The sequence below is a fragment of the Dermacentor variabilis genome, chromosome 8 (assembly GCF_050947875.1).
Source record: "Dermacentor variabilis isolate Ectoservices chromosome 8, ASM5094787v1, whole genome shotgun sequence".
In the NCBI taxonomy this organism is placed as follows: domain Eukaryota; kingdom Metazoa; phylum Arthropoda; class Arachnida; order Ixodida; family Ixodidae; genus Dermacentor; species Dermacentor variabilis.
The window spans coordinates 14,666,040-14,690,446 of record NC_134575.1 but is presented as its reverse complement, the minus strand read 5'-3'; the positions used below and the strand labels follow the sequence as shown (position 1 = coordinate 14,690,446).

General features: G+C 43.1%; 1 protein-coding gene across 1 annotated transcript; it reads left to right on the top strand.

Moving 5' to 3' along the window:
• The first annotated feature begins 842 nt into the window (after positions 1–842).
• On the top strand, positions 843–23,058 carry LOC142589686 (uncharacterized). The gene is made up of 10 exons (XM_075701226.1): positions 843–871; positions 3,803–3,832; positions 7,504–7,601; positions 14,558–14,777; positions 17,185–17,338; positions 18,239–18,357; positions 19,319–19,466; positions 21,781–21,948; positions 22,110–22,241; positions 22,792–23,058. Exons 3-10 carry the CDS (start codon positions 7,547–7,549, stop codon positions 22,993–22,995), a joined length of 1,200 nt encoding a protein of 399 aa, XP_075557341.1. The 5' UTR covers positions 843–871; positions 3,803–3,832; positions 7,504–7,546; the 3' UTR covers positions 22,996–23,058.
• Positions 23,059–24,407: the final 1,349 nt, after the last annotated feature.

The window sequence follows — 24,407 nt, the reverse complement described above, 5'->3', positions numbered from 1 at the left end:
TCTTTCTTGCTTTCTCTGGGCACAAGCACATCAAATGATTTTATATTACACGCTTGGTAGTACTTGTCATTCACCGTCACAACGACCCGAAATTATATGGCACCTCGGCACGGCCTGTCGTTCTGAATTTTACGCTATCCGGAAAGACATTCACGTGATACCCGGTCACGTCGTGATGTGTTACATTGAATTCGATCTCGTCCCATCTGTGCCAAGTATAGTAACTTCTACACTTAACGTAGATATAAACTTTAAAGCGTTCAATTTAAGTTCTGCCTTGTAAAATGAAAGCCTGAATAGCCCTTAATTTTTGTACCTTTAATGAGCGTTGTAGTTGTATACTTATATCCAAGCTTCGTATAGGCACTTGTAATTCCACTTCGCTAAGTTGTTTTGTTCTGTTCCGAACAAAATCATAAGTAGGTTAAACTTTAGACGGCCACAGTTTAAGGTGTTTAGCATAGGGACATGAGAAAACATTCCCAGAACATTACTAATCACATGCAGGACATCTGGCTCCATATGTTAACATTGCATCACCTTATTTTGCCTTTATAACTTGAAGCTGTCGAAACACTGCCAAGCGATTATCGTTGCCCGCGGCCGCTAAAGACAATGGTTTTTCCAATCCAGAATTTCGCCTGTCTGTGATCACAATGTTAAAGGTACAGATTTCTCACATGCTTCTTTCTTAGTGCCCTCCTTGTTAGGTGTTAACCCGACTAGCAAGCAACTTATATGCATGCAATGGCTATTAGGGTATATATAAAGACAGCTTCCCAAGTTGTGGTTTAATTATACTGCCGAAACTGAGTTGCCCTTTTTTCATTTCCAGACCTTGACCCGTACCGCTCACAGATGACACTGCGGAGTAAGTAGCACCTTGCTTGTAACTACCTTTGTCGGTCCCACTTTGGCGTGTGTTAAGAGGAAGCTTTAGCTCGGGCCCAACTCCGATGCGGCCTATTCAAATACATGTAAAAACGCAAAAACATTTTTCTGAGATAACCCCTGGATTGATTTTAATGAAATTTGTTGCATTTGAGAGACAAAGTTAAATTCTAATGACTCTTGGAAGCGGAATTTTGATTAGGGCTTGAATTTTGTTAAAATTTTCTTGAAAAATTCAGAAGTTTGAAGCATATAGAAGCACGAAGTTCACAAACTAATAGCTCTGCATCAAGAACAGATATCGCGGTTCTGTAAACAGCTTCCATTAGATCATTCAAAGCGGACAAATTTGATATGTCATTTTACATCTACGTGAATTTGTTACGTTGTTTAGGAGGGTTCTGCAAAAGCTGTAATTACATATTAATAAATTTTTTTGAGATTCACGTGTAAGATGTCAAAGTGGTCCGCTTTAGATGTGTTATCATACACAATAACAGAATTGCGACATCATTTTTTTTGCTGAGTTACGGACTTCTAAACTTGATTGCTTCGTTTTGTGAATATTTGCCATTTTTGCCAATTTTTAATAAAAAATTGACGCCTTAAATCGGAAATTTGAAACAGTCACTAGACTTTAAGCTTTTCTTATAAATGCAATAAACCTCGTCAAATTTCGTGCAGTGGTTGCTGAGAAAAACGAATTATCCTTTTACATGTATTCAGATAGGAGCACCCGAGCTAAAGCTTCCTCTTAAGGTCGATTTGAAATCTTTCCAACCATTTACGGCCAGCTCTCTAATTACCGCCATAGCGAACTTCTACAGGGACAGAAATATAAAACGAACGCAAGAGAATATTTCGGGCTTTCTTTTGTTGGAACAACTATTTACCAATATTACAAACAACAGGCTATTTTACGCCGCCGAGTGTCGCATTGAAGACGCCGGTTGAAATAGTATAGGAAGGCCTGACTTCTTGCTGAATGGTAACAACAAAAAAAGTTTCAGCTGTGTTAAACAGTTGGCTTCGTAATATAGAAAAAAATATACATTTAAAGTGAAAGGAGACTGAACAAGCCGAAGAAGCGGTAAAAACAAAGCACAAGCGTTGGCGCCGCCTCAAAGTTTCCGCATCCGCTTTATGATGACATCATAAGATTTTACAGCGTCCGTAAAAGACTTTTTATTGGTAAAAAAGCGGAGGAGGGGCGTACTTTCTATTCTAAACAGTCAAATATTGGACTTAGCATGGTTCAAGAACCTACGCTGTGCCATAACAATCGGAATACAAAAGAAATGCATTGAAGTTCGTGATGTCACACTGACACACTGGTGATGGGGTTCCCGCGGGAAATTAGAAAAAAATAACTTTGGATCATTTTTTCTTCTAGTAGTCTACCTATTGGTGCAGAATTAGCGACAATGCAGCTTTCATACTATACAGTGTCACTCTGTACTGGTCTTGTATTTCACTTCTATGTTCATCCAAGGAGTTATTCGATGCCGTATCGCTAGTTAGATAAACTACTACCCATAAAACCCTCGTGCCCTTAGGTCCGATGAGAACCTCATCTAGATCAGCAAACTCTAGCGTAAACATAAGGAAAGCTGAAAGCTGTCGTGTTGTCATCAGCCAAACAGAGCTGACCAGCCAAGTTTCTCAATTTAGAAACATCGAGTATCAATGCCTTCAGACAACAACAATTCCAGCGCTCGGTGCAGGCCAATAAACCTAAAATGGATCGAGGCTGACTGATTGAACGTCGATATATGGAACAAACAGCGCAGACAAACATGACTTACAGAGAACGTCAACACGGACTCGGTCTATGAACTTCATGACGGCGCTGTTCACTCTGCCAGTCTTGGATGTGGTAGTATATAGGGCTCGCTTGGGGCACACATCTGCGCATATTCCTATGCCGAGCACAATCCTTCCGTAGTGACACCGGTGACCCATCCCGGACAGTAGTCGCTCCATGTGCCTTCCCGCTCACGAGGTTACCCGCTATTCAGGCGATTGCACTGTCAGCTTTCTAAGCCGCAGCATATTATAGAAAAATATAGAAATGTCGAAAGCAAATCGGTTGTCATTGGCGAGGTGCCTTGAGTCCTTCATGATTAAGTGAATATGTAATGAGTTGGTAGAAAACTTGTTATGACAGCTGAGTGTCGCTGCCATTGCGCCGCTGAGCGACGGTTAGTGCATCGATCCCGACCTAGGCGGCCATATTTCGATGACGGATAGATGTAAAGACGCTCTTGTACTTAAACTAACGTGCGCTTTGGAGAACCCCATGCGGTAAACATTGTGACGGAGTCCTTCATATCGCGTGCCTCAGAGTAACAATGTCGTTTCGGCTCGTAAAATTTCAGAATTTAATATTTTTCTGAGGGCTTAAGACAAGTGCCTGTAGTAAGAACGTTTAATTTATGGTCAATAGTAATTGCTAAAAATGCATAAATTATGGCGAGAAGTTACTCGATACCGTTTTTCTCTGCGCCTGCGTTCACAACATGGGAGGGCCTGCATTCAAATCGGGGACAGGCCCACATTCAACTCACATACTGCTCGCAAAATAATTTACGCCAACGAAACAGCGCACGTCACCTTCAGCCCGTTTTTTCTGTGTCCTTGCTACTGCTAGTGCAGTACATTCGGTATGACAAATCCTTTCCTTCACGCGATGAAGTTGAACAGCATCGAAAGTGATATGCATTTCGTGTTCCATTCATAAAGAGAGATTGCAGGTATTGCTTGATTGACACAAATACTGCAGTGCTGATATCTATATTCATTCTGCGTATAACATGCATCAGCAGGCGCTTGCATTGACGGCCCGTACTTTTTTAGATCTGAAAGAAGTGGTGGAAGAGTAGGAATTAAACGGAACCTTCTGTTTCTGCAGGCAACGAACATTTGCTCCCGTCATCTTACCGTAAGTAAACTGCACACGACTCCTTTAGCGTTGCTAAGGGTTACTTCATCTGAATGTTCAATAAGTTGCTTCCGGAACAGCGTAATTCTAGGGCAGTTGATGACGGCATGGGGCTGAGGGCGGGAGGAGGGCAGAAGTGGAGGAGGGGAGGGAGGGATGGTGCCTTGTGATCTTGTAATTGCAACTTTCAGAGACGCGCTGAAGCAAGATGCGGCAGAAAACCGTTCGCGCCCCTTTGCCTGATATCTGCATCACGTCAGTGTTGTGGTAGCCCATGTTCGCGGTTATCGAGTGATATCTTGTTTCTTTGTGAGCGGGTGAAACGATGCTGGTTAACTTAATAAAATGTTTGCTGCTATTGGAGCAACCAATAAAATTACGAACCTTAGGTGGTGTAGTAGCCCGATTATTCGGTTTGGCTATTGGTGCTTCGTCGTTCGGGCAAACCTGCGGCGTATTTAACATGCAAGCTCATATACACTGGTGCCGTAAGCTACAGATGGAGTCCTTCAACGATTGCGCCTATTTTTCGTAACTGACGCTCAGGTAAATGGCACTGGCATAGTGTGCTTCATCGCCGATCATTTGTCTAAGTGCGCAACAGCAATGAACAGCGCAGCACAACAAGTTGTCCCAGAATATACACATAGTACTTCTCAATAACGGGCGACGATGCCGGCGAAAGCCAACACCTAGGCTAGACACACATGGGCGAGATGGTTTGTCCAATTTTTTGTGCGAGTGCCGCTCGCAATATTGTAGAGCTGTACCGCATGCCCGTCACGACTCATCGAGCTCAATGATTAATGCTGATGGGCATGCACATACGGGCTGTACAACCCCTCTCTGTCCGCCCATGGGGGGCACTCAAACTACAAAATTACAAATCACTTGAGGACAAGCGTTCCCCCAGCTGCCCTTTTGGTTTATGGTCTTTTGCCTTACTTGCCCTTTCCCCCTAAGCACTACTATAATTTAAGTTAAATGCAAGAGGCCACGCGGCTCCATGTCGCGCCTCTCTTCTGCCTGCATCGTAGCGGCGCGTGCTCCACTAAGACTCTCTACCTCCGGTGGGCACAGATGGCATCACAAAGGAACCAGGCATAGCAACTGGCGCAGCGATGTAGTGACATATGGCACAAGCAAAGGCACAATTACGCTGCCTTTTCTCTGCGGGAAAACAACAAAATTAATTTCATTAAGTTGAACCTGCCATGTCTTCCCAGCGGCTATGGCGTTGTGTTGCTCAGGCAAGGTCGCAGGTTCGATCCGGCCCGTGGCTGCCGCATTCCGATGGAGACAGAATGCAAAAACTCCCGTACCGTGTAATGGGCTCGTGTTGAAGGACCCCAGTTGGTCAAAATTGTTTCGAAGCCGCTATTGTACTTCTTGCGTCATAATCATATGGTGGTTTTGCGCGTAATAACCAAGAAATGGCGTATTTCCCCAAAGATTATTATTTTTACTTTTCGAATGTACTGCACTCTTTAATTGCGCGACCCCACGCGACGGCGAAACTTGATGGAACGTTGAAATATGACGACCGTAATTAAGCTCATGTAAAATTGCACATGGTGCATCTTGCGACAGTATATATTACAAGAATTTATTTCTGGGTCTTTACGTGCCGAAAACAAGATATTATTGTAAGGCACGCCGTAGTTAGGGACTCCAGACTGATTTTGACAACTTGTGGTTGTTTAACGTGGGCCAAATGCACGGTACAGGAACGTTTTTGCATTCAGCCTCCACGAAAATGTGGCTGCCGCGACAGGGATGCGATCCCACGCCCTCGGGCTTCGCACCGCAACGCCAACTCCACTGCGCCAGCACTGCGGGTTTATATCAATTTAAGGCATCTCGAACAGCCTGCCATTCGGTCAAGTGATGGTGTCAAAGAAATCGAAGGCCGTGGCTGCTGCAGTTCAGAAACGAGAAAGCTGGTGACTTGTAATGACCCAGTACTTAAATATTTCATTCGTTTTTTTAACAGAACAATCGTACTGGGACTCGTCTAGTGGCAGTAAGTACGCATGATGGTTGATCTGCTTCAGGCAATACTAGAAATCTAATCTGATCTTCTTTCAATCCCTGTTTACGTACGTTTCCAGTTCAAACTGAAAGCAGGTAAGTGCAGCCAACACCTGACATTCAATTAAGGGGAAATAACCCTGGCGATAGTCAATAATAAGACAAAGGCGTTGAGGCGTAAGTCAACCAAAAAGTGCCGTGTGATCCCGTCCATGGAATGAACTTGTTCTTGGAAGATTATGGAGGCTCAATTTTGGCCTTAATAGGGCTTTAATATATGTTGGCGTTTCTATGTGGCAGGTCAAGCGTTCGTGCCGAAGGCGTTGACTATCATATGAAGTTTATTGCAGTAAAAACGATGTGTATATTAGGTGTGCAAGTTGTTTTTTTTAGTGTACTTATATACAGGGTGTTTTCTTTTGACCACACGGATCTTTTATGATAACGCTATAAGGGGTAGGAACGTTGCGTTCCTGCAGACAAGCTTTTTTGCAAGGTGCGCGTACATTGGCGCTAATAACGTGATCATCAGAAGACTTATTAACGAAAACAGGTTAATAAACTTTTTATTTGAACATATTGGGCAGTTATATAAATGGCGGATTTGGAGGCAGCCACATTTTAATTAACCGGTACCTATTTCCTAGAAAATTCTAAAGCGTTTATAATCTCGTGCAATGTCTATGTTTATGCACCGCACAGGTCCCCACTTGAATGTTGCGCAAAGGTTGTGTTTTTTTCCTACAGCATCCACAAGCTGTGCCGGTATGCAAGCAACAGCTCATGCGAATGCACACTGTGAGGCGTTCACGCAGTGACGCCATTAGGACGAAGGCACTGTTTGATGTGAGCACTTGCTCTCACACGCACGTGCTCTCTCGTACCTGCTGCGTGACGAAGCTACTTGGCGTTGGCACGTGTCAAGCATGCGTGCCATTATGGCCTTATAGTTATAGCATTCGGCTGTTGAGCTGAGGGACGGAGGTTCCACTTCAGCATCGGACACGTCATTTTCTCGCGTTCTGTGTGTGCGAGCCGTCACATTATAATAATAATAATGACCATCACTGTCAGCAAAAGCAGCAGCTCTTGCCACCGCGACCTTCAGAGAAATCCTGACGGGTTCAGTTTGATTCTTTTCTCTTTTCAACCGTATTTGTCCGTGTTAACAAGGAGCGAGCAGCCGTATAACATCTGCTGTGCTGAGAAGCATGACAGTGGTGGTGGCCCCTGGTGGCTATGGACATCTTAACATCAAACATGTTTCAGGCAGGCATATATTTAACATTAAAAAGGCGATAGTACCTTAGAAGCACATAAAGACGTGCGTAAAAATTTATATGCAGCGACTTGCGTTAAAAGGCATATAGCAAAATATTTATGTTTTACACATAAAATCAAAATCAGACCGCCTATTGCTTATGCTTCGAAAAATGCACAAACGGTAAAATGATCAGTCAGATGAAGTAAAAAAGAAGGAATCAGGAAGTGAGTAAATAAACGGGATGTTGGGCAACATCTGAGGTTTGTAAAGCAAGCTTTCTTTTTTTTTTTTTTGAAAGGTTGAATGCAGGCGCGGTTCTCGGTGGTGGCAGCAGAGCTGCAATTTGACTTTCGATGCGCTCTTTCTCTCGCCTCAGGGCCGACGGACAAGCCTATTCCTGCCTGATAGGCTGTGTTTGCATGTCCCTGGTCTTCGTGCTTTCCGCGGTAACAGTCCTCGCCCTCGTCATGGCCGGTGAGAATCGTTGGCTTACTCTCAGTAATTTTCTGTATATTATTAGAATGAATAAAAGAAATGTCAAGAGCCAACCCAGGTTGCAACCCAGATAATATGTTTAGCATGCTTTGTGAGTCTGCGATGAGCGACGCTATGTCGCACTATGCGATTTGGGTGACACTCACCTCAGCACTGTGGCTTACGCGTACGCGGTAGCCAACCGGTGCTTCGAGGGCCACATCCTCAAGGGGCAGCCGGAAACCGCGTCTGGTCGCTGGCACAGGGTCTCAAGCGGCAGCGTCTCAAAACGCTAGTTGTCATGAGGAAAGAATGCAAGAACGTTTCCCTTCCCGCCATGTGGTACCGCGGAACGGTCAGAAAGTCAAAAGAGTTCACTTTATTTGTAAAAGACACGCATTAAAATTCTTAGACCGCGGCATTCATTTCCATTGCTTCACCGACGTGCGCACCAACCAGCTGACGCCGCTTATGCAAGGGAGGCTTATCTTGAGGCTTAAGCTCAAGTTTCCTTTCCTCCTCGCAAGAGCCTTGGGATAAGAGACCAGGCAATGGCTGGCAGTGCTTTTTTTTTTGCATTGCTTGTCGGGACGCCGTGCTGGCTGTAGCACATAGAAGGAATCACCAAAGGACCTCTTCAGTCATCGACTTCGTGCAAACTGGGAAGAAAAGTACCCTGATTAGAAAAACAAGTCAGTTTTGACAGTCTGACTGAAAATATAAACTGCAGTAAATGCTCCAGAGATGATGACAATAAATTATCCGCTGCACCACCACTGCGACAGTGGCACTGGTATACAATTTACTTGGTATTGTAATAATTACGGGGCCTGCGCCCTGATTCGCAGCAAACCGAAACGAATGGTCAACGTGTGACACTTCCTTCCAGAGTACTGCTGTAAGTGGGGCCAAATGTTTGCCCTTTGTCGCCCAGTGCGTGGGAGCGGGCTCTTCTGCCTGTATTAACCCCATTTCCCGTGCCGCCACAGTTAAAGATCATGCGCGCTATGAGTCTCGGAGGCCAGCCTTCGCCGTAAAAATATTTTTGATTACCACATGGCCGGAGGTCTCATGTTTTTGTGCTGCTCAATGGCATGTTATAAACCTAATAGCTAATACACGTAAACTATGGGTATGTTTATGTTATGCTGCGAAAACAACCACTGTAGGACAGCGCAAAGGCGTATGATCAGGCTTAGCGTGAGCTCCTTTCTTTGATAGTCATCAGGCTAATAATCGTCACTTACAAATTCACATATACCGCACCTGTGAGGCGCTGCTTGTTTAATTTTCTTCAGTCGCATTGGGTTTGAAGTGAAATCACGAATGTTCAAGAGAAGTGCGCACACGAATAATTAGAAATTCATAACCCGACAAATCGCAAAACCTAGGCATTGTATTATAGTACTCAGCTTATTGAAAATACTCAGTGATTACCAGCTCAATTATTGACTTTAGGACACTTGTTAAAATTGTAAAATCGAGGCCATGCAGTAGTAAAGTGATCGGTGCTTAGGTGTAGTTCTGCACGATTAGCACCGCTCTAGAGATGATTGTTCATCATACCATAAGATCCATCCGCATTCAAGTTAACAGCTTCAACAAATCCCCCTTCAAGCAGTTCGCGAACATCGTAAATGAACGTAGGTTTGTCATGTATTGTTAAAAGCCCGTCAATGTTCTGTCCAAGTTCTACGGATACTTTGCGTTTATGCAGAATCTCCTTTATTATTGTTTAGAGTCTTCGGGCAGTACGTACCTAACTTCTGTAGAAGCTGTTGTCGGTCTTCAAAAACGGACGCTGTGAATAGTTGCATTTTCTAAACATACTGATCCAAGGAAACCTCTGTTTCAATTGCTTGGTGTTGTGTGGTTCACGGAGGCGTATAAAGTAAAATGGCTCAGACAGTTAATGCAATAATACATTTTAATAATTTGACACTACGCATCACAATATTTAATTTTCCGGCACGAAACTCGAGGGCAGCTTCTAACAACTTCTAACAACTGTATAACATCGAACGCACTCCCACACAGTCTAAAGGCTAGGCAATACTTTGTACAATGCTTAAAAACTTCTTGTATAATTGCTGCATGTTCTTTCTATTTATATCCCCTGTTGTCATAACATTGTCTTTTGTTTATCCTAAATTTTCCCTCTAAAAAAAGCTTTAATAACGTGTGTTTAAGTTGCCTCGCACAATAAGTACGCTCTTCTTATGTCTGTTAGCCCCGAGAACGACCTAGAGGGGCGCTGCGAGCGGCGCTCGCGTGACGTCAGGGCACGGACTCGCGCCTCTCGTCTGCTGCAGTTCGGGCGGTGCCCGGGCGCCTTCTGCAGTGTTTCCGTTTGTTCGCTCTCGTTCTCTATGCTTGTATACTTGTGATGGGCCTCTCCAATATATCTTTTACGAAGTCTTCGCTCGAGAAAATGTAATCAAGGAGCTTATTTCTTAGACAATATATTTCTCAAAGGCAGTGCTATAGTGCCACTCACCCGCCGTGGTTGCTCACTGGCAATGGTGTTGGGCTGCTGAGCACGAGGTCGCCGGATTGAATCCCGGCCACGGGGGCCGCATTTCGATGGAGGCGAAATGCGAAGACACCCGTGTACTTAGATTTAGGTACACGCTAAAGAATCCCAGGTGGTAAAAATTTGCGGAGTCCTCCACTACGCTGTGTCTCATAATCAGAATGTGGTTTTGGCACGTAAAACCCCATAATTTTTTATAGTGCCACCCGAGGGAGCTCAGACCAGCCCATTACGAGTTTTTCATGCCCGGATCTACACTTTGCAGTGGTAGCTGGCATGAATAATAAAAGCATAGATGCAAAAGCACAGCACACAAGAATCTAGTTAGGATTTCATACCCGCCATGGTGCAACATGCTTGTCACAATCAAACGCTGGCTATATATAACTTGTACAACATTTATCTTGATTTTAACCCACTAAAGCATGTTTGCTGACGACGAGTAGTTAATGGTATAATATCGAATTCTTCTATTTCTTCACAGAAACGCTCGGCAGTACCACGAGGACTTAACTAACACTGCAGTTTAGATTCTGCCAGCATCACTTGCGTTTTTAACTGCTTCTCAAAAGCCCGTTCTGCACCGGTTAAACTTATGGGGGGTAATTTGAAGCAAAGCTGTTTCAGGCTTACAGCTCGTTGCAGCACACGGAAAGCAATGTACCAATATTTATTCCTTTTCCATGCTACACGTTCAGCTCACTTTAGCAATTTACTGGTGCTTCTTGCTTGAGATACAGACATGATGAACCTTTTTGTTGAACTGTCGCAGGCTGCTCGGGCCAAATATTTGAGTGTACCGTTTCGCTGCAAGAAGCCGAAGCCTCATTCATTAGTAGTGTTGCACATACTGAAGTTATCATTGTTCCCCAGTGGAGGTCAAAAGTCCAGTGAATTCGTGTGAGGCTTGTGGTGTCTTCTTTATGAGGCGGATATGCGAGGTTTTGTTGTACGTACTGACGAAGCGAATAGTTCTCAGTTTGTATAATTAAACAACGCCGGATCGAGACATGGTGAGGCAGAATGTGTTTGAATTTTCTATTTCAACAGAGCCTAAGTTGTGCTGTAGTGCCTGCAGTATGCTATAGGCATTGTAATTGGCGCTGTAAAGAGCTACTTCATGGTTTCGATTGGAAGTTGTAGTGAACGGCTCTGTTTCGCGAACAATGCGTGCCTCGCCATAACGACAGTCGGTTGCTTCCGTTGCGGGAGGGGTGTGCCATGTCGCCGATAAAAGCTAGCGAGGGCCACTATGACACATTTCATCGCTTGCAGCTGATTGGTTCTCGATCTTAACCACGAAACTTTTTTTTCTGTGATGGCTGTTATGGTATTCGTTACGTATACATAAACAAAACATGGTGCGCCGTCGTGTTAACAGTCAATGCGTTTCTGGGTGCCTGTTTCAGAGAACGGTGAAAGTAGTATCAAAGCTTTTCACACACAATGAGCGCCTAACTCTTCCTTTTAGGCCTTAGTACAGTTGCGACATTTGACTAAAGCTCACCAGAGTAATAAGAATCATGATGAAAGCTTCCTTCTAACATGATTTTATAATGTTGGCATCAAATATCAAGGTTTCCTTCCATGTAAAATGTGATGCCTCGCACAGCTAAGTACTAAGAGAATGATAAGTGTTTAGAGGAGCATCACACATAACTTCGCGTGTTGAGCTTGAAGACATTCTTTTTAAACAACATTTATGGACAGACATGGCGCATATAGCATCGCAGGAACAGTAGACCCCTTCTGCGCCTCGTAGCTTGCGATATCCAAGTCGCAAGTTTTCTCCATTCACGCGGTTTTGGAGAAGAAAGTGTGGTTCAGGCATGGCAGCAAAAATAATCCGCAGTATTCCTCTGTAAGTACGGTTCGAGCCGCCAATACCCCAAGCATGCACGGAGGGAACGAGCGCCCACTGCAGCCGGGCGAGCCGGAGCGAGCGGCGTCCTGGCCGTGACGTCACTCGCGAGAGGGCGCCACTCCAAATTCTCGCCGCGAATAGCCGCCAAGGCTATGGGTCCAAACAGTATTGTGGGTATGCAATGAATCAAATAAAGGAAAAAATCTAGAACTCAAATAATTTGGTCTAGCAGACCTCGAGGAGGCTATATTCTAAGGCGTGGTCGCCTCATGATCCTTGTTTAGCACACGACTACTCTTCCGCTGGGAATCAATTTCGCAACTACATCACGTGTTCTAAAATGCAAATGCAAATAGTTATTCGATTTACATTCATAATTAGCAAACCCGATCATCGCGCTTAATTCATCGGGTAAATTTCACCTCTTCCACAAGCTCGCTAGTATATGTTGGCAGAAGTGCGAGAATTGCGATGGAATATGTAGTAATTATTTTCCAAATAAAACGTGGAAAAAGCATGATTTGTATTCGATGGCATTTTTCGCATGCAGTTCTGTCAAACCCTCCCGAGACAACGGTACTAGATGAAGGCGGCAGCGATGGGTCCTCGTCCTCATCTTTCCCATCCTTGCCAGTTCCAGCCCGTGCGACCGTTGAAGTGATTGTACAGCGCACTGCGCCTGTGCACAGCACTGTGGCGACGCCAGCTGAGCCTACGGTACCAACAATGACCACTATGACGAAAGTACCGACAGGGACCCATGTGCCTTCAACAAAACAGAAGGAGACGACCACACCGCCTCGTCCTTCCGCTCCGACTACGCCTAAAGCTACGCTTCCTGAAGAGTACTACGAAGCTATAGAAACGACTGGAGGCGACTACGTTGAGTTTACGCCTTACGTGAAACGTACGCTTTGTGTTGACACGCATTGTCTTTCTTGGCTACATTGGCGACGCCTTGTGTTAGTCTATTTATTTTTTTACAGTGTTTAGCAAATGGCGCTGCCATTTGCTAGACATGGCCGCTCGATTCTTGTTCACCTTAGTCAAGTGTGGAAGCTTGAATATATCATCATCGTTATCTCATTCTTTACGAATCATTTTCTTAAAATTGGCCATCACCGCTTCAATATCATTGGGTCCATCATGGCCTTCTTCATTATCACGATAGTTTCGCATTCATGATGCCTGAATGGCCCGGTTTGACTCGAGCATTTGACGAAGGCTGGAGAGGGGCGTAAACTAAACGAAACATTACAAATTGTGGCACTCAGGCCCACAATTTGTGACGATTGAGTTCATTTTGTCGAATCACCAGCGACAGCTCAAATGGCTATCGCGTTGCACAGCTGAACAGAAGGTAGGGGCCTTGGTACTCTGGCACTTGCATGCCGATGGGGATGGAATCCAAAAACGCTCATCGAGAGTGCCTCGAAGGCTTGTTAATGAAACCTGGGTTGTTTTGTTTGTATTAATCAGCGGAATCCTGCTTGGCGCCATCTATTATAACCCAGTGTGATGTTTCGGGAAGTTACACCAAATAATTTAGTAATGAAATATTCCTAGCTTTCTGCACTTTGGGGTGAATTTTGCAGAAATATTTTTTTCAGCCCTATAACACTGTATCGACAACGCGACGTGGTGGTTAGCACTGCGATCAGCCACTCAGTAGTGTGTATCTTTAATATTGAATATAATTAGGTAAAAGCTTACTACAAGATACAGGCAATAATGCTCTCCAGTTCTGGGTTATTTCAGTAGCGGCTTATTAGAACTCGTCTCGTAATCTACAATTGTAAATAATCTTTGCGCAGTTCCTATTCCGAACACAAGGAATGGGTATGCGCCACTGACTATTCTCCTCCAATTGACAGCTTTGTTGGGCAAGTTCGTATAGCTTTAAAGAACGTTAGCGGAAGCAGACAAGGAAACAGTGGAGACGTCTTTCTCATGTGTTTGATCTAAAAGGTCATTTTAAGTACTTTGCTGATAGTTTGCTTACTGCTTCGTTGGCTGCTGAGTTTCGTGCTTAGTCAAGTCACCTGAAAGTCTTTTTTTTTTTCACCTGGACGCAAACGTTATGTTTCTTGACAGCAAATACCATCAAGGTAAACAAGAGAGAATGCGAAGCCTTGAATACGAAGGAATGCGAAGGAATGCGAAAGAATGCGAAGGCTTGAAGTGAATAACACTGGTTGAACAATGAATGCCGCAGGAGGTCACGTTTCAGCTAGGGGACATGACTTTGAATGTGAACTAACTGCTTTGCCTTGACTGACACAAGCCCCGTTCACAAAACAGTGGCTTTTCTGACATTGTTCGATAACAGTTACTACCCATCCCAGTCATTCTGTCAGACAGACAAAAATAAAAAGATGACAAATTGACCGACAAGAATAGTTCTGTGGTGAGCACACCAATTAGGTTCATTATTTTATTGATCCTAATGGCAGTTTAGATATTTACATCGTACAGCGTCTCGCTTCCTCAGCGTTTTCTAATCAAATATCCTCAACAAGTGCTTTAGCAGTCCTAATGAAACAACTGATATATGCCCAGATTCTGCAAGACCTGTCCGCATCCCCCTGTTGTGCACGGTGAGCGTGAAGATCACGGGAGCCACCGCGCTGCCGGACGACGGCCTGTGTGACGTCATCTTCTACGACTCGTTCTACGTGAAGAACGATCCTCTCGGGTGGCAGGATGCTGGCCTGGATTATCTTCTGGACTCTGGCAAACGGATGATGAACACTGGCATCGGCGTCTCCTTTTCACCAGTGTAAGAGCCTGAACACACTCCGTAGTGTTTTCACCACCGCTTACGCAAGATGTGCATTCTTCCCGTATACTTTGCCAACGACTCTCGTTCGCTATTGTGTATTTGACATTTGCTTATACCATGGCGGGTCACACGATGCAGTAAGCACCGGTTAAAGAACTTAAGGATAAAATATATTCTGGACTCACCCACTACGGCGTGCTTATGATGAAGATCATGGTTTTGTCGTGTAAGACGCCAAAATAAAGTTAAATAACACCCTTTGGGACATAATCGAAATCGCAAATGTCGTGAAGGAGTCATGAGTTTTTTTCTGTTTTCTTTTACGAAGCCTTACCCGAATTGTGTGGTAACGCGAAATCAGGAACCGCTATGCGTACATATTGTACGTAAATCCTCCATTCCTTCACACATATGGTTGTTGTGCGTCCTCTGTAAAAACAACAGTTGTCAGACTGTACCTGAACGATCATGACACATTTGTTGCCCCTCTACTTTAGCAAAGCAAACACAAGCTCTAACAAGCAAACTTCGTGTTATGAACGACAGATGAATTGTGCCAGTGCATTGGATGCCCTATAACCAGAAATCTCCAGCTATCTGAACAGAAAAAAAATTATCTTAAGGCGTGTTTCGATTATTTGCAACGGTGATTCGAAGTAAAATTTTATGGCGAGCTTCGAACTTTATCGCTGTATCATAGCTATGGGCAACTACGAGCCCCAGCACCTCCATTGTTTTATGTCGCACCAACTATAGACCAAACGTAAAAGAGGCAAGCGGTGAGCGTTGCGTAATCTTAAAGTAGACCATGAGACATGCATCAATCTGTGAACTACACCGAAAGTTAACAATGGTGCAACAGCAACCATCTGACCAAAAGATGGTGATTACTGGATTTTATTGGCGCAAGGGCCAGGTGTGGCCAAAGAGACCTCACTAAAAGCTGGTAATAGTTTATACAATCTGAAGGTCATTAGATGAATACGTATCTGTTTGAGGTGTAGCAACATGTGACTGACGTGCTTTGTCAGTGAGGTAAACAGGTCGGCGTTTTGAACTAGCCTGACTGAATCATGCATTCTTAATCTCGTATCTTCGCTAGCAATTTCGAGCTCAGCTCATTATTTAGCACAAAGTAACACAAAGTTGTATTTTAAGTGGACTCGAACCTAAACTTATGCTGCTGAGCATAAATCTCCCTCAGCCGATGTGCTTGACACAGCAAGTTAAAGAATTAGCCTTCCCGTCTTACTTCCAATAGAATATAAGCAAAAACAAACATTATCCCTGTCAGTCACTTTCCGCGCCACACAACTAAGCATCGCACGCTTCCATTTATACAGAATGGAGCTAAAAAAGTCCTTTTTCTCATCAAGCCCACCTTGCGTGGTGTGGAAAGTTAAGGCAGCATATTGCAAGAGAACATTTAGAGCACCTTTGAATAAATAACTGTTAGCAAATAGTAAGGCCAAATAAAATAAAAGCATACGTTAAGGTTGTCGTTTGCTGGCAAACTCTAGTTACTCCGTCTCGAATATTCTTTCTATATTTCGTATTTTTAAAGTTTTCTTCCTTCTCGGGAGTCCACCTGCGTTGCTGCTCAAACACCGCGTGACTGGTTGTGTATTTTAGGACAATGTGAGCCTGACGACATAAAACAACAGAAACAACTTCAATTATTTCCTACTAGACAAGGAATCGGTTTGGGCGATTTGGCACTGCGCAGGGAAGGGCTGCAGTGCAATGTTCCAAGTGCTTCTTCACCCTGATGTACGGTGAAAAGTCCATATGCCGCCTAGTTCACTGACTCGTCCAAGCATCGCAACCACGCCTATTACGCAACACAGATACTTCTTATTCCTGCAACATGGAGATCTGAGCGAGAAAATTACCCTGTAATTTATATGTGTGTTCGATAGATTCTGCGCAACAGTCTCTTTTAACGAATCAAGAGTTCTGGGAGCCTGGTCTCTGAGCTCCTCAGCAGAGAAAACCACACGGGCTCTTCTGCAGCCCATGAAGGCGACAGACTTGCGTGCCCGACTGTAGATACATAAATTAATGATCTGGAAGTGCAAAAAAAAGCTGAACTCATGTCTCCACTCTAGCATTCTCCTTCACTTCTGGGTCCCCCTTCTAAATCGTAGGTTAGCACACTAGGCAAATTCTAATTACCCTCGCTTCCTCCCTCCCTTTCATTACTTATTTCCGTCTTTCACTCTCTAGCAAGTGTCGCTGAAAACATTATGAGTGATCCTTGAGTATAATAACACTCTTGAATAGAAAGAGTAACGAAGTGCATTAGCATATGTGAAATAACACGGTTTGCAGCAAGCTGAACGATTATTTGCTTCCTCGTGATAGACGTTCAGAACAGTGTTTCGGTCTTCTTTCTTTTTTACAGCAATGGCAAGCTGTTCACTGATGCGTTTGCTCCAGCTTTCCTCCCTACCATCGACAAGTTCCTGAGAAGGAGTGTGTATAGCTTCGGCATACTGAATGTTCACGACAAATATACTACCGCAAAAGATTTGGCCACATGCCTCCAGATTCTGCAGGTATGCTTCGCAGATGGCTCTCACCTCACAACTTTAGCAGGAAACAGAGATATGAAATTCATACAGTAATACTTTTTTCATTGAAGCAATGAGTGCTTGGCCTCTTTACTGTAGGCACTTGCAGTGTTGCGAAATAACCATCCACCATCTTCTATAGATACATTACGCTACAAAGATTCGTGGTCAGCTCCAGTGTTTATTTTTCATTTTCCAAGTATGGTATTACCGTTCAGCCTCGTTGATTCAAATATCCTACGAAACTCGTGTATTCTATTTATTCGTGTATACGGGGCAATATTACATCTTGTTATCACGAATGCGATTTTCCCCACTGATATTCACTTAGTATCTACCTTTCCTCCTACCCTTTCATTTGCAGGGGCACAAGACCGCAAATGTGGTCTAGAATTTGGTATGAAAATTAGTTAGATATGATTATTCTGCGGTCCAATTAATATCACGCTAGCTTCAGCGACAAAATGAGAAATTATTAAGTTTAAGAAACGATGACGCCTTTTGGCGCCAGAAGAGCGAAATCGATTTCGCTTTGGTTCTCGCCGCGGTGAGCATTTTGTTACGCTAAATCAAGTTTGTGCCAGTGTTCCTGTAGCGGGTAAAATATTTTTTGTGAGGCGTCGCCACACCCGAGACGTACTCTTTCGTCAATGTCGCCAAAAATGTACACGATGCGTCATAACTTAGTGTCACAACTGTTTTGCGAAATAAGAAATAAGAGTACACGCGGTCGAATATGTTTAGCTGAAACTGCCATTTGTACCATGCTTTAGGAGCTCAATGTACAGTAATGTCTTTAACTTTATTTACGCGGGTACATAATGCGTACTTAAACTATCGGTCGTATCTTGTATTCCCAGTTAACTTTCTTTTCTTCCACTGCAGATAATCAAAGAACGTGTAGGACGTGCAGAAAACAATGAGGCGGACTTCCCACCTGCATACACTGTGCTGGGCGTCTACTTCGACCTCCCCTATCGATACCAGAACATGAAACAATTGAGGCAAGTTTTATTTTTTTTTCCATGGCAGTGCAACAAAACCTAAAGCGTGAATACCTGAAACAGAATGAAACCAAGAGACGAAAAACGAGGTCGACTCCAATTAAACTCTGCCTTCCATGATAAGCTACAAGTTAACAGATAATTAATAGTGTGTCAACGCGCGCCCAACTTATTTAGAAATCGAGCTTATAAACATAACGTATACGCTGACCAAATTATTTTTGCGAAAGTCATCGAAAATGCTTCAGACAGATATGGAAAGGTGGAAGTAAAGGTAAAACCACAAGATAACCGCATGGTTAAGACAGCAAGCCATCATTTCGCAGTCCACTAGTCGACTTCGAAATGGGTCGTGGTTCGATTGGAAAGTGAAGTTATTCAGAAGTGCGTTCAGCAGACGGGTGGCACGAGGCAGAAATGAAACAACTGAATCTTAGCGTGGGACCTTAAATTCGGGTGTGGCCGACCTGATTGCACCATTCGTGCCGTCCACGATAATTCATTCGTATTTGATATTGATATACAAGCCAGTTGTGTGAACAAATCTATGAATAATGACATAAGGGCAATGTTTGAATTAGGAAGGAACAGCGACAACCAAGACGATCACGAGAGTGAGAATGACACAGGACAAGCGCCATCCAATGACGGTGGCGCTGTTCCTGTGTCGTTCTCCCTCTCATGATCGTCTTAGTAGGCGCTGTTCTTTCCTAATTCAAGTATGCACCATCTAGCCCAAACGAATGTTATTAAGGGCAATGGCATGATGAGTAACCAGCGGTTGTAGTAAAAGGTCATGTTCTTGTCTCAGTAATGAATGTCTCAGATAAAAACTGCAAGTGGTGTCAACGCAATTAACGATAACTTAAGTGTCGTCAGCGGCACAAAGAAACGAGATGCCGCGGTTCAACCGCCGCCATGTCTGATGCCAGACACTTCATTTGAGTCTTGCTTTGCGCAGGCGATTCTCCGTGCCGTCGTTCTTCGTTAGCATCACGCATCCCTCGTACTACAACGCCAATGATCCGGACTGCCGCATCCTGCCTAATAGCATGCTGAATTTCCCAAGGAGTCCACCACGTAGCGCCATTAAATACGCCATCACAATTGTAAGTTCGCTTTATTTGTACCGAAACGCGCCGAGCGGTAAAGGTTTTCTAGTATTGTTTGAAGCGTTCAATCTACGTTTAAACCACACGAAAATAGGACAAGTTTCAAGAACTCCTTCCGATGGCAGGTGACCTCAGAGTTGTGCTCCTTAGTTCTCGATTATCGCATTAACTGAATCTAACGTTCTCTAGGTAGTGTTATGTGGTGAGTCTCGAACGTTGCGTTCAGCCGTTACGACTATTATGACCACCACCTTTTGTTCTTTTTTTTTAGTTGTTCTTTTAGTTGTTCTTTATTTTTATTTGCATAATAATCAGGTTACAAATGGGGATTATACATACATACAGAGGGAGGTCCCATAGTCAATAGACTGTACAGGGGACCTCCCATTACAAATGAGTAGGATATATGAATACAAAGCAGCTATATGCAAAGACAAAAGACACCATGTTAAGTTAGTCACTAGCTTACGCAGTAAAATATTTAACGAAACAAAGCACTTATTAATATAATGATAACGATCAAATTGTTATAATGAGTGCAAAAATTTACGAAGTTTTGATTTGAATGTGTAAAAATGAGAGAATATCCTAATATGACACGGTAATGAGTTCCAAAGTAATGTGGCTGAAAAGCTAGTAGTAAATTTACCATAATTAGTTCTAGGTTTTGGTAGTAAATAGCTGTTGGTAGAAGCGAAACGGGTAGACGTGGAAAATGGATACTGGCTGGTAGTAATTATAGGGAACGGGAGCTTTCCGTTAACAGATTTATAAACAAGTATTCCAAGTGAGTATTTATTTAGTTTCTGTAACGATAAAATGCCGTTAGATCTGAGCAATGGAGATGCTTCCGATGTGTAGCTGCTACGTGTAATGATGCGAATTGCTTGATTTTGGGTATGCTGTAGTGGAGATAAATGTGTAGAATACGTGTTTCCCCATGATGATATGCAATAGTTAATATGCGTGTGAATAAAAGCGTAGTAGAGGGAGATGAGTGTCTTCATATTAAAGAAATTTCGAACTTTAATTAATATTCTAATTCCATATGCTGCCTTCTTTGTTAAGGATAAAACATGCTCGTCAAATTTTAGGTGTTTATCTAATATGACGCCAAGAAACAGTGCGCTATCAGTAGGATAAAGTACACCGGAGGCAAAGGTTAGCGATGGATACCGGTCTTTGGTAATGTCACTGATTCTTGAACCACAGGAAATATGCAACCGGAAGTAAGCGAATGCTTTTTGTAGTGATTCTCTAATGTTGCATTATTAGTGCTTAAAAAGTGTTGCACATTTTCTTGCTCGTGATTTGTTTTTTTTTCTATGTTAACAAGAGTCTTTAACTAGGGTGCACTTATCTAAATACATTGGAAAGGAGAAAGTTTTTTTTGGAACCACTGCACGAAATTTAATGAGGTTGGCTGAATTTGAAAGAAAATTTTAATATCTCGTGATGGTTGGTTGCAAATTTTTTATTCAGTAATTTGTAATTGACTTTTTGTAATAATTGGTAATTTGTAAATTGTAATTTGCAATCGGTTCTCAATTTGGGATCTGTGAATTCATTCGTAAATTTCTGCCTTCTCATTAGAAAATTTGCGCATGCGGAGAAGTCGATAGTATTACGTGGCATGTCCGCATGAGGCAGGATTGCAAACTTATGTTACTGATGGTTCGCAGATTTACCGGTTTGCGAGCACATTCACTGTTGCAGATCAGTTCGGGAACCGTTATAAATTTTATTTCCCCGAAACGGCAATGAAGCAGAGCGAAATCGTATAACTTTAAACCCTTAGTCGAACCGAACCGGTATTCCTTTTTCTTTTTGGTTCGAAACCCTGCTTTGTCTAATGCATTAGTGTTTCATTAAGCCAGAAGTATTAATTGAGGGCGTTGTCTCCCAGAACGCATTTAACGACACAGGCACCGCTGCTGAACGCTCTGCAGGAAAGCTGTGAAAGAGTTGCGCTAGAGCCAGGAAAAGCTCTGGGTCAAATTTGCTCCCCCGAATTAAGGCAGTCTCTCTCTCTGTCAAATGACTCCTTTTGCTTTCCGTCAAAGTGATGTCATGCGTAAATTTGGCAAGGTCATACATTTCGGTTCGCGTTTTGTTGAATTAGTGAAAGCGCTTGGCATTCTGAGCGCATATATTTCACCACCATCGTAGCACTGTTTACGTGCAGTGCTCCTGTTATTCGCGCATGCAAAATACTTGCTTAAAAAATACCACAAATTCATCAAATAACAGTCTAACTCCTGTTCTTTTTTATTGGACAAGTGCCATTCTAATCTCAACAATGACTCCTCAGAGGGAAGCAGTCGACCACATCAAATGGACGATGCCCTATAAGAAGAACTACACGGAAATGGCCATATCTTTCTCCATGCGTGGCACTGTGTATTTGCTGGGCGGGGCCAGTGCTTTGTTCACGCCCTGCACAAACATCTTAAGGTACTACGACACTGCTCCAAATCGCGTAAGTACAACCAAACCTGCACGCCTATTACGCATGCGCATAGTACACCATTGGCATTTGTCACAACTACAGCTCGTCAGACATTGCTCTGAAATTGAACGTAATAATCCATCGCTGTGCATACCGTAGCGCGTAACTATGACACCCGGTGTTTCGCGCAGCTCTGCAACACGAAACACGCATCCCACTACCTCTACGACGGCGAAATGTTGGCTGACTACACCTTCTACGTTGATAGACCCCCAAGGAGCACAATGATGACCTTCGACTCCGAAGTCGCCATCAAGGCAAAGGTGGGCGTCTCCGCATCCTGTGAAATGAATCTATTTGCATTTGGTCAAAGTGAACCCATGCGTAAGTTTACTTAACGGTTCGGCCCAGCTTGGCGTCAAAGTAGGGTTTCAACGAAAAATTATCCGATAGCACCAGAGCTCAGATATGATTGCCAATCGCAGAAAACAAAAGCATGCCTTAAAACTGGAAATGATAAACCCTTACCAATTTCCATGTGCAAGCTGTCCATGGAGGCGTTCGTTATATGGAGGCGTTCGTAATCAAAATTCGTTGCGTGTCTCCTGATATACGGCGGCGCTGTGGCACGTTCCTACACAAGGTCTTTGATGCGACAATGTTTTAATGCTGAATAAGTTATCCATTTGCTCGGCAAGGCGCACTGGGGTGGCTGAGCGACGCGTTAATGACTGAAATTTGAAGCCCGTATCTAGTCGTGACACGCGATTTGTCCGTCTGGCTTGACTACACTTCCGCCGATTTCCACAGTCAGTGCGATCTCATAATTTTGTTTTTCCATATTCTCGCGCTCCTTGCTTTTGGGGAACGCAGCTTTGTTGGACGGTCGCCACTTTCCCATACCTTCCCATCCTCGCCGCCGCCTACGATGTGGACTACGATGCCAGTGACGAGGGTTGCCCTGCTCTGCACCTGGGAAAGGGGGCCTACAGACGCCTGAGATTGCTCAAGGCTCTGAACAATTACATGCGACACAACTTTACGGATCTTCATCGCTGCCTCACCGCTCAGTTTTGAATAAACTTAAAAAGCGTGCTCTACGCAGGCCGCGGAGCGAGAGTCACGTGATCAACAAACCTAAAAAAATAAGAACAAGGTAGGTTTGGCTGCTGCATACCCTCTGTTTTAATTAAATAATCAACCAGCTAATAAAGGACCATATAATGAACGGATTAAGGAATTACGCAAATAAACAATTGAAAATTAACAATTACCAATGTAATTTAATTAATAGTAATAATTTATTCATTATTCGATTGATAAAATTAGTCAAACTATTGAGCAATTTATAGATTTAATCATTCAGTTATCTATTCATTTATTAGTTAATATATCCATTTATTGTGTATTTATCAACATAATTGGTCATCACTATATTTGGTCTATAACAATTATAGACCAATTTCTGTATTGCCACATTTTCTAAAATTGCTGAGAGTAATTTACTGAAGAAACAACTGCTCTTTAAAGGATAAAAGCGTAATTTGTAAACAGCATACGGATATCAATCGGGCAAATCAACTGAAACAGCTATATCACATATTACGGATAACGCACTTTTAAGCTTTGAAAAGAAGCTGTATACCATTGGTATTTTTATTGATTTCCGCAAAGCTTTCGATGCCATTAAACATGACATACTACCTAACAGACTAAATATATACGGCATTCGTGGTCTGTCTGGCAAACTTATACAAAATACTTCAGTGGAAGAAAACAGTACACACAACTTCACGAAACTCGGTCTTAGACCGGCCACATAAGATATGGTGCTCCTCAGGGATCAATTCCTGGTCCTTTGCTCTTTACTATCTACATAAATGATATTGTAAATATACCTTTAACCCCAGATATCGTTATTTATGCAGACAATACAAATGTTTCCTTTTCCGGACCTGACGTTGGCTTTCTGGAATCGCAAGCTAATGCCTCGCTTAGCAAGTTATACGTATGGCTGAATAATAATGAAGTAGCATGTGATGTAAACAAAACGAAAGATATAATTTTTGCTAGGAAAAATAAACCCATACACTATAATGTCAAATTACGCATCAACAATTATAAAATCATGTTAACAAATGGCTGTCCATTGATTGGGGTTTGCTTCAAATCTGATTTAAGCTGGCCGACCATGTCAGCCATGTACGTTTGAAAGTATCTTGGTCCATAGGCTTGATGTACCGGCCGAAAAAGTTTATACCGACGCGTTTTAAGAAACAATTATATTTTTCACTAATTCACTCACACGTGGGGTACTATCATTTAGTTTGGGGATTACGCAACAAGACTGATTCGAACCGGCTCTTAGCACTCCAGAAAAGAGCTTTACGTTTTGTATGTTTTTCATTGTCTGTAGCAGACCGCTGTACATTCCAGATTCTAAAAATATTGCCTTACGCCGACTTGTACAGCTTCTTCCTAGGAATTTT

What these genes read in the sequence shown, in the direction of transcription:
- LOC142589686 (XM_075701226.1), top strand. Translation starts at nt 7,547, where the DNA reads ATGTCCCTGGTCTTCGTGCTTTCCGCGGTAACAGTCCTCGCCCTCGTC. An exon ending in GGCGTCTCCTTTTCACCAGT is followed by an intron (nt 14,778 to 17,184) that starts GTAAGAGCCTGA and finishes TCTTTTTTACAG; the next exon opens with CAATGGCAAGCTGTTCACTG. An exon ending in AAGTCGCCATCAAGGCAAAG is followed by an intron (nt 22,242 to 22,791) that starts GTGGGCGTCTCC and finishes TGGGGAACGCAG; the next exon opens with CTTTGTTGGACGGTCGCCAC.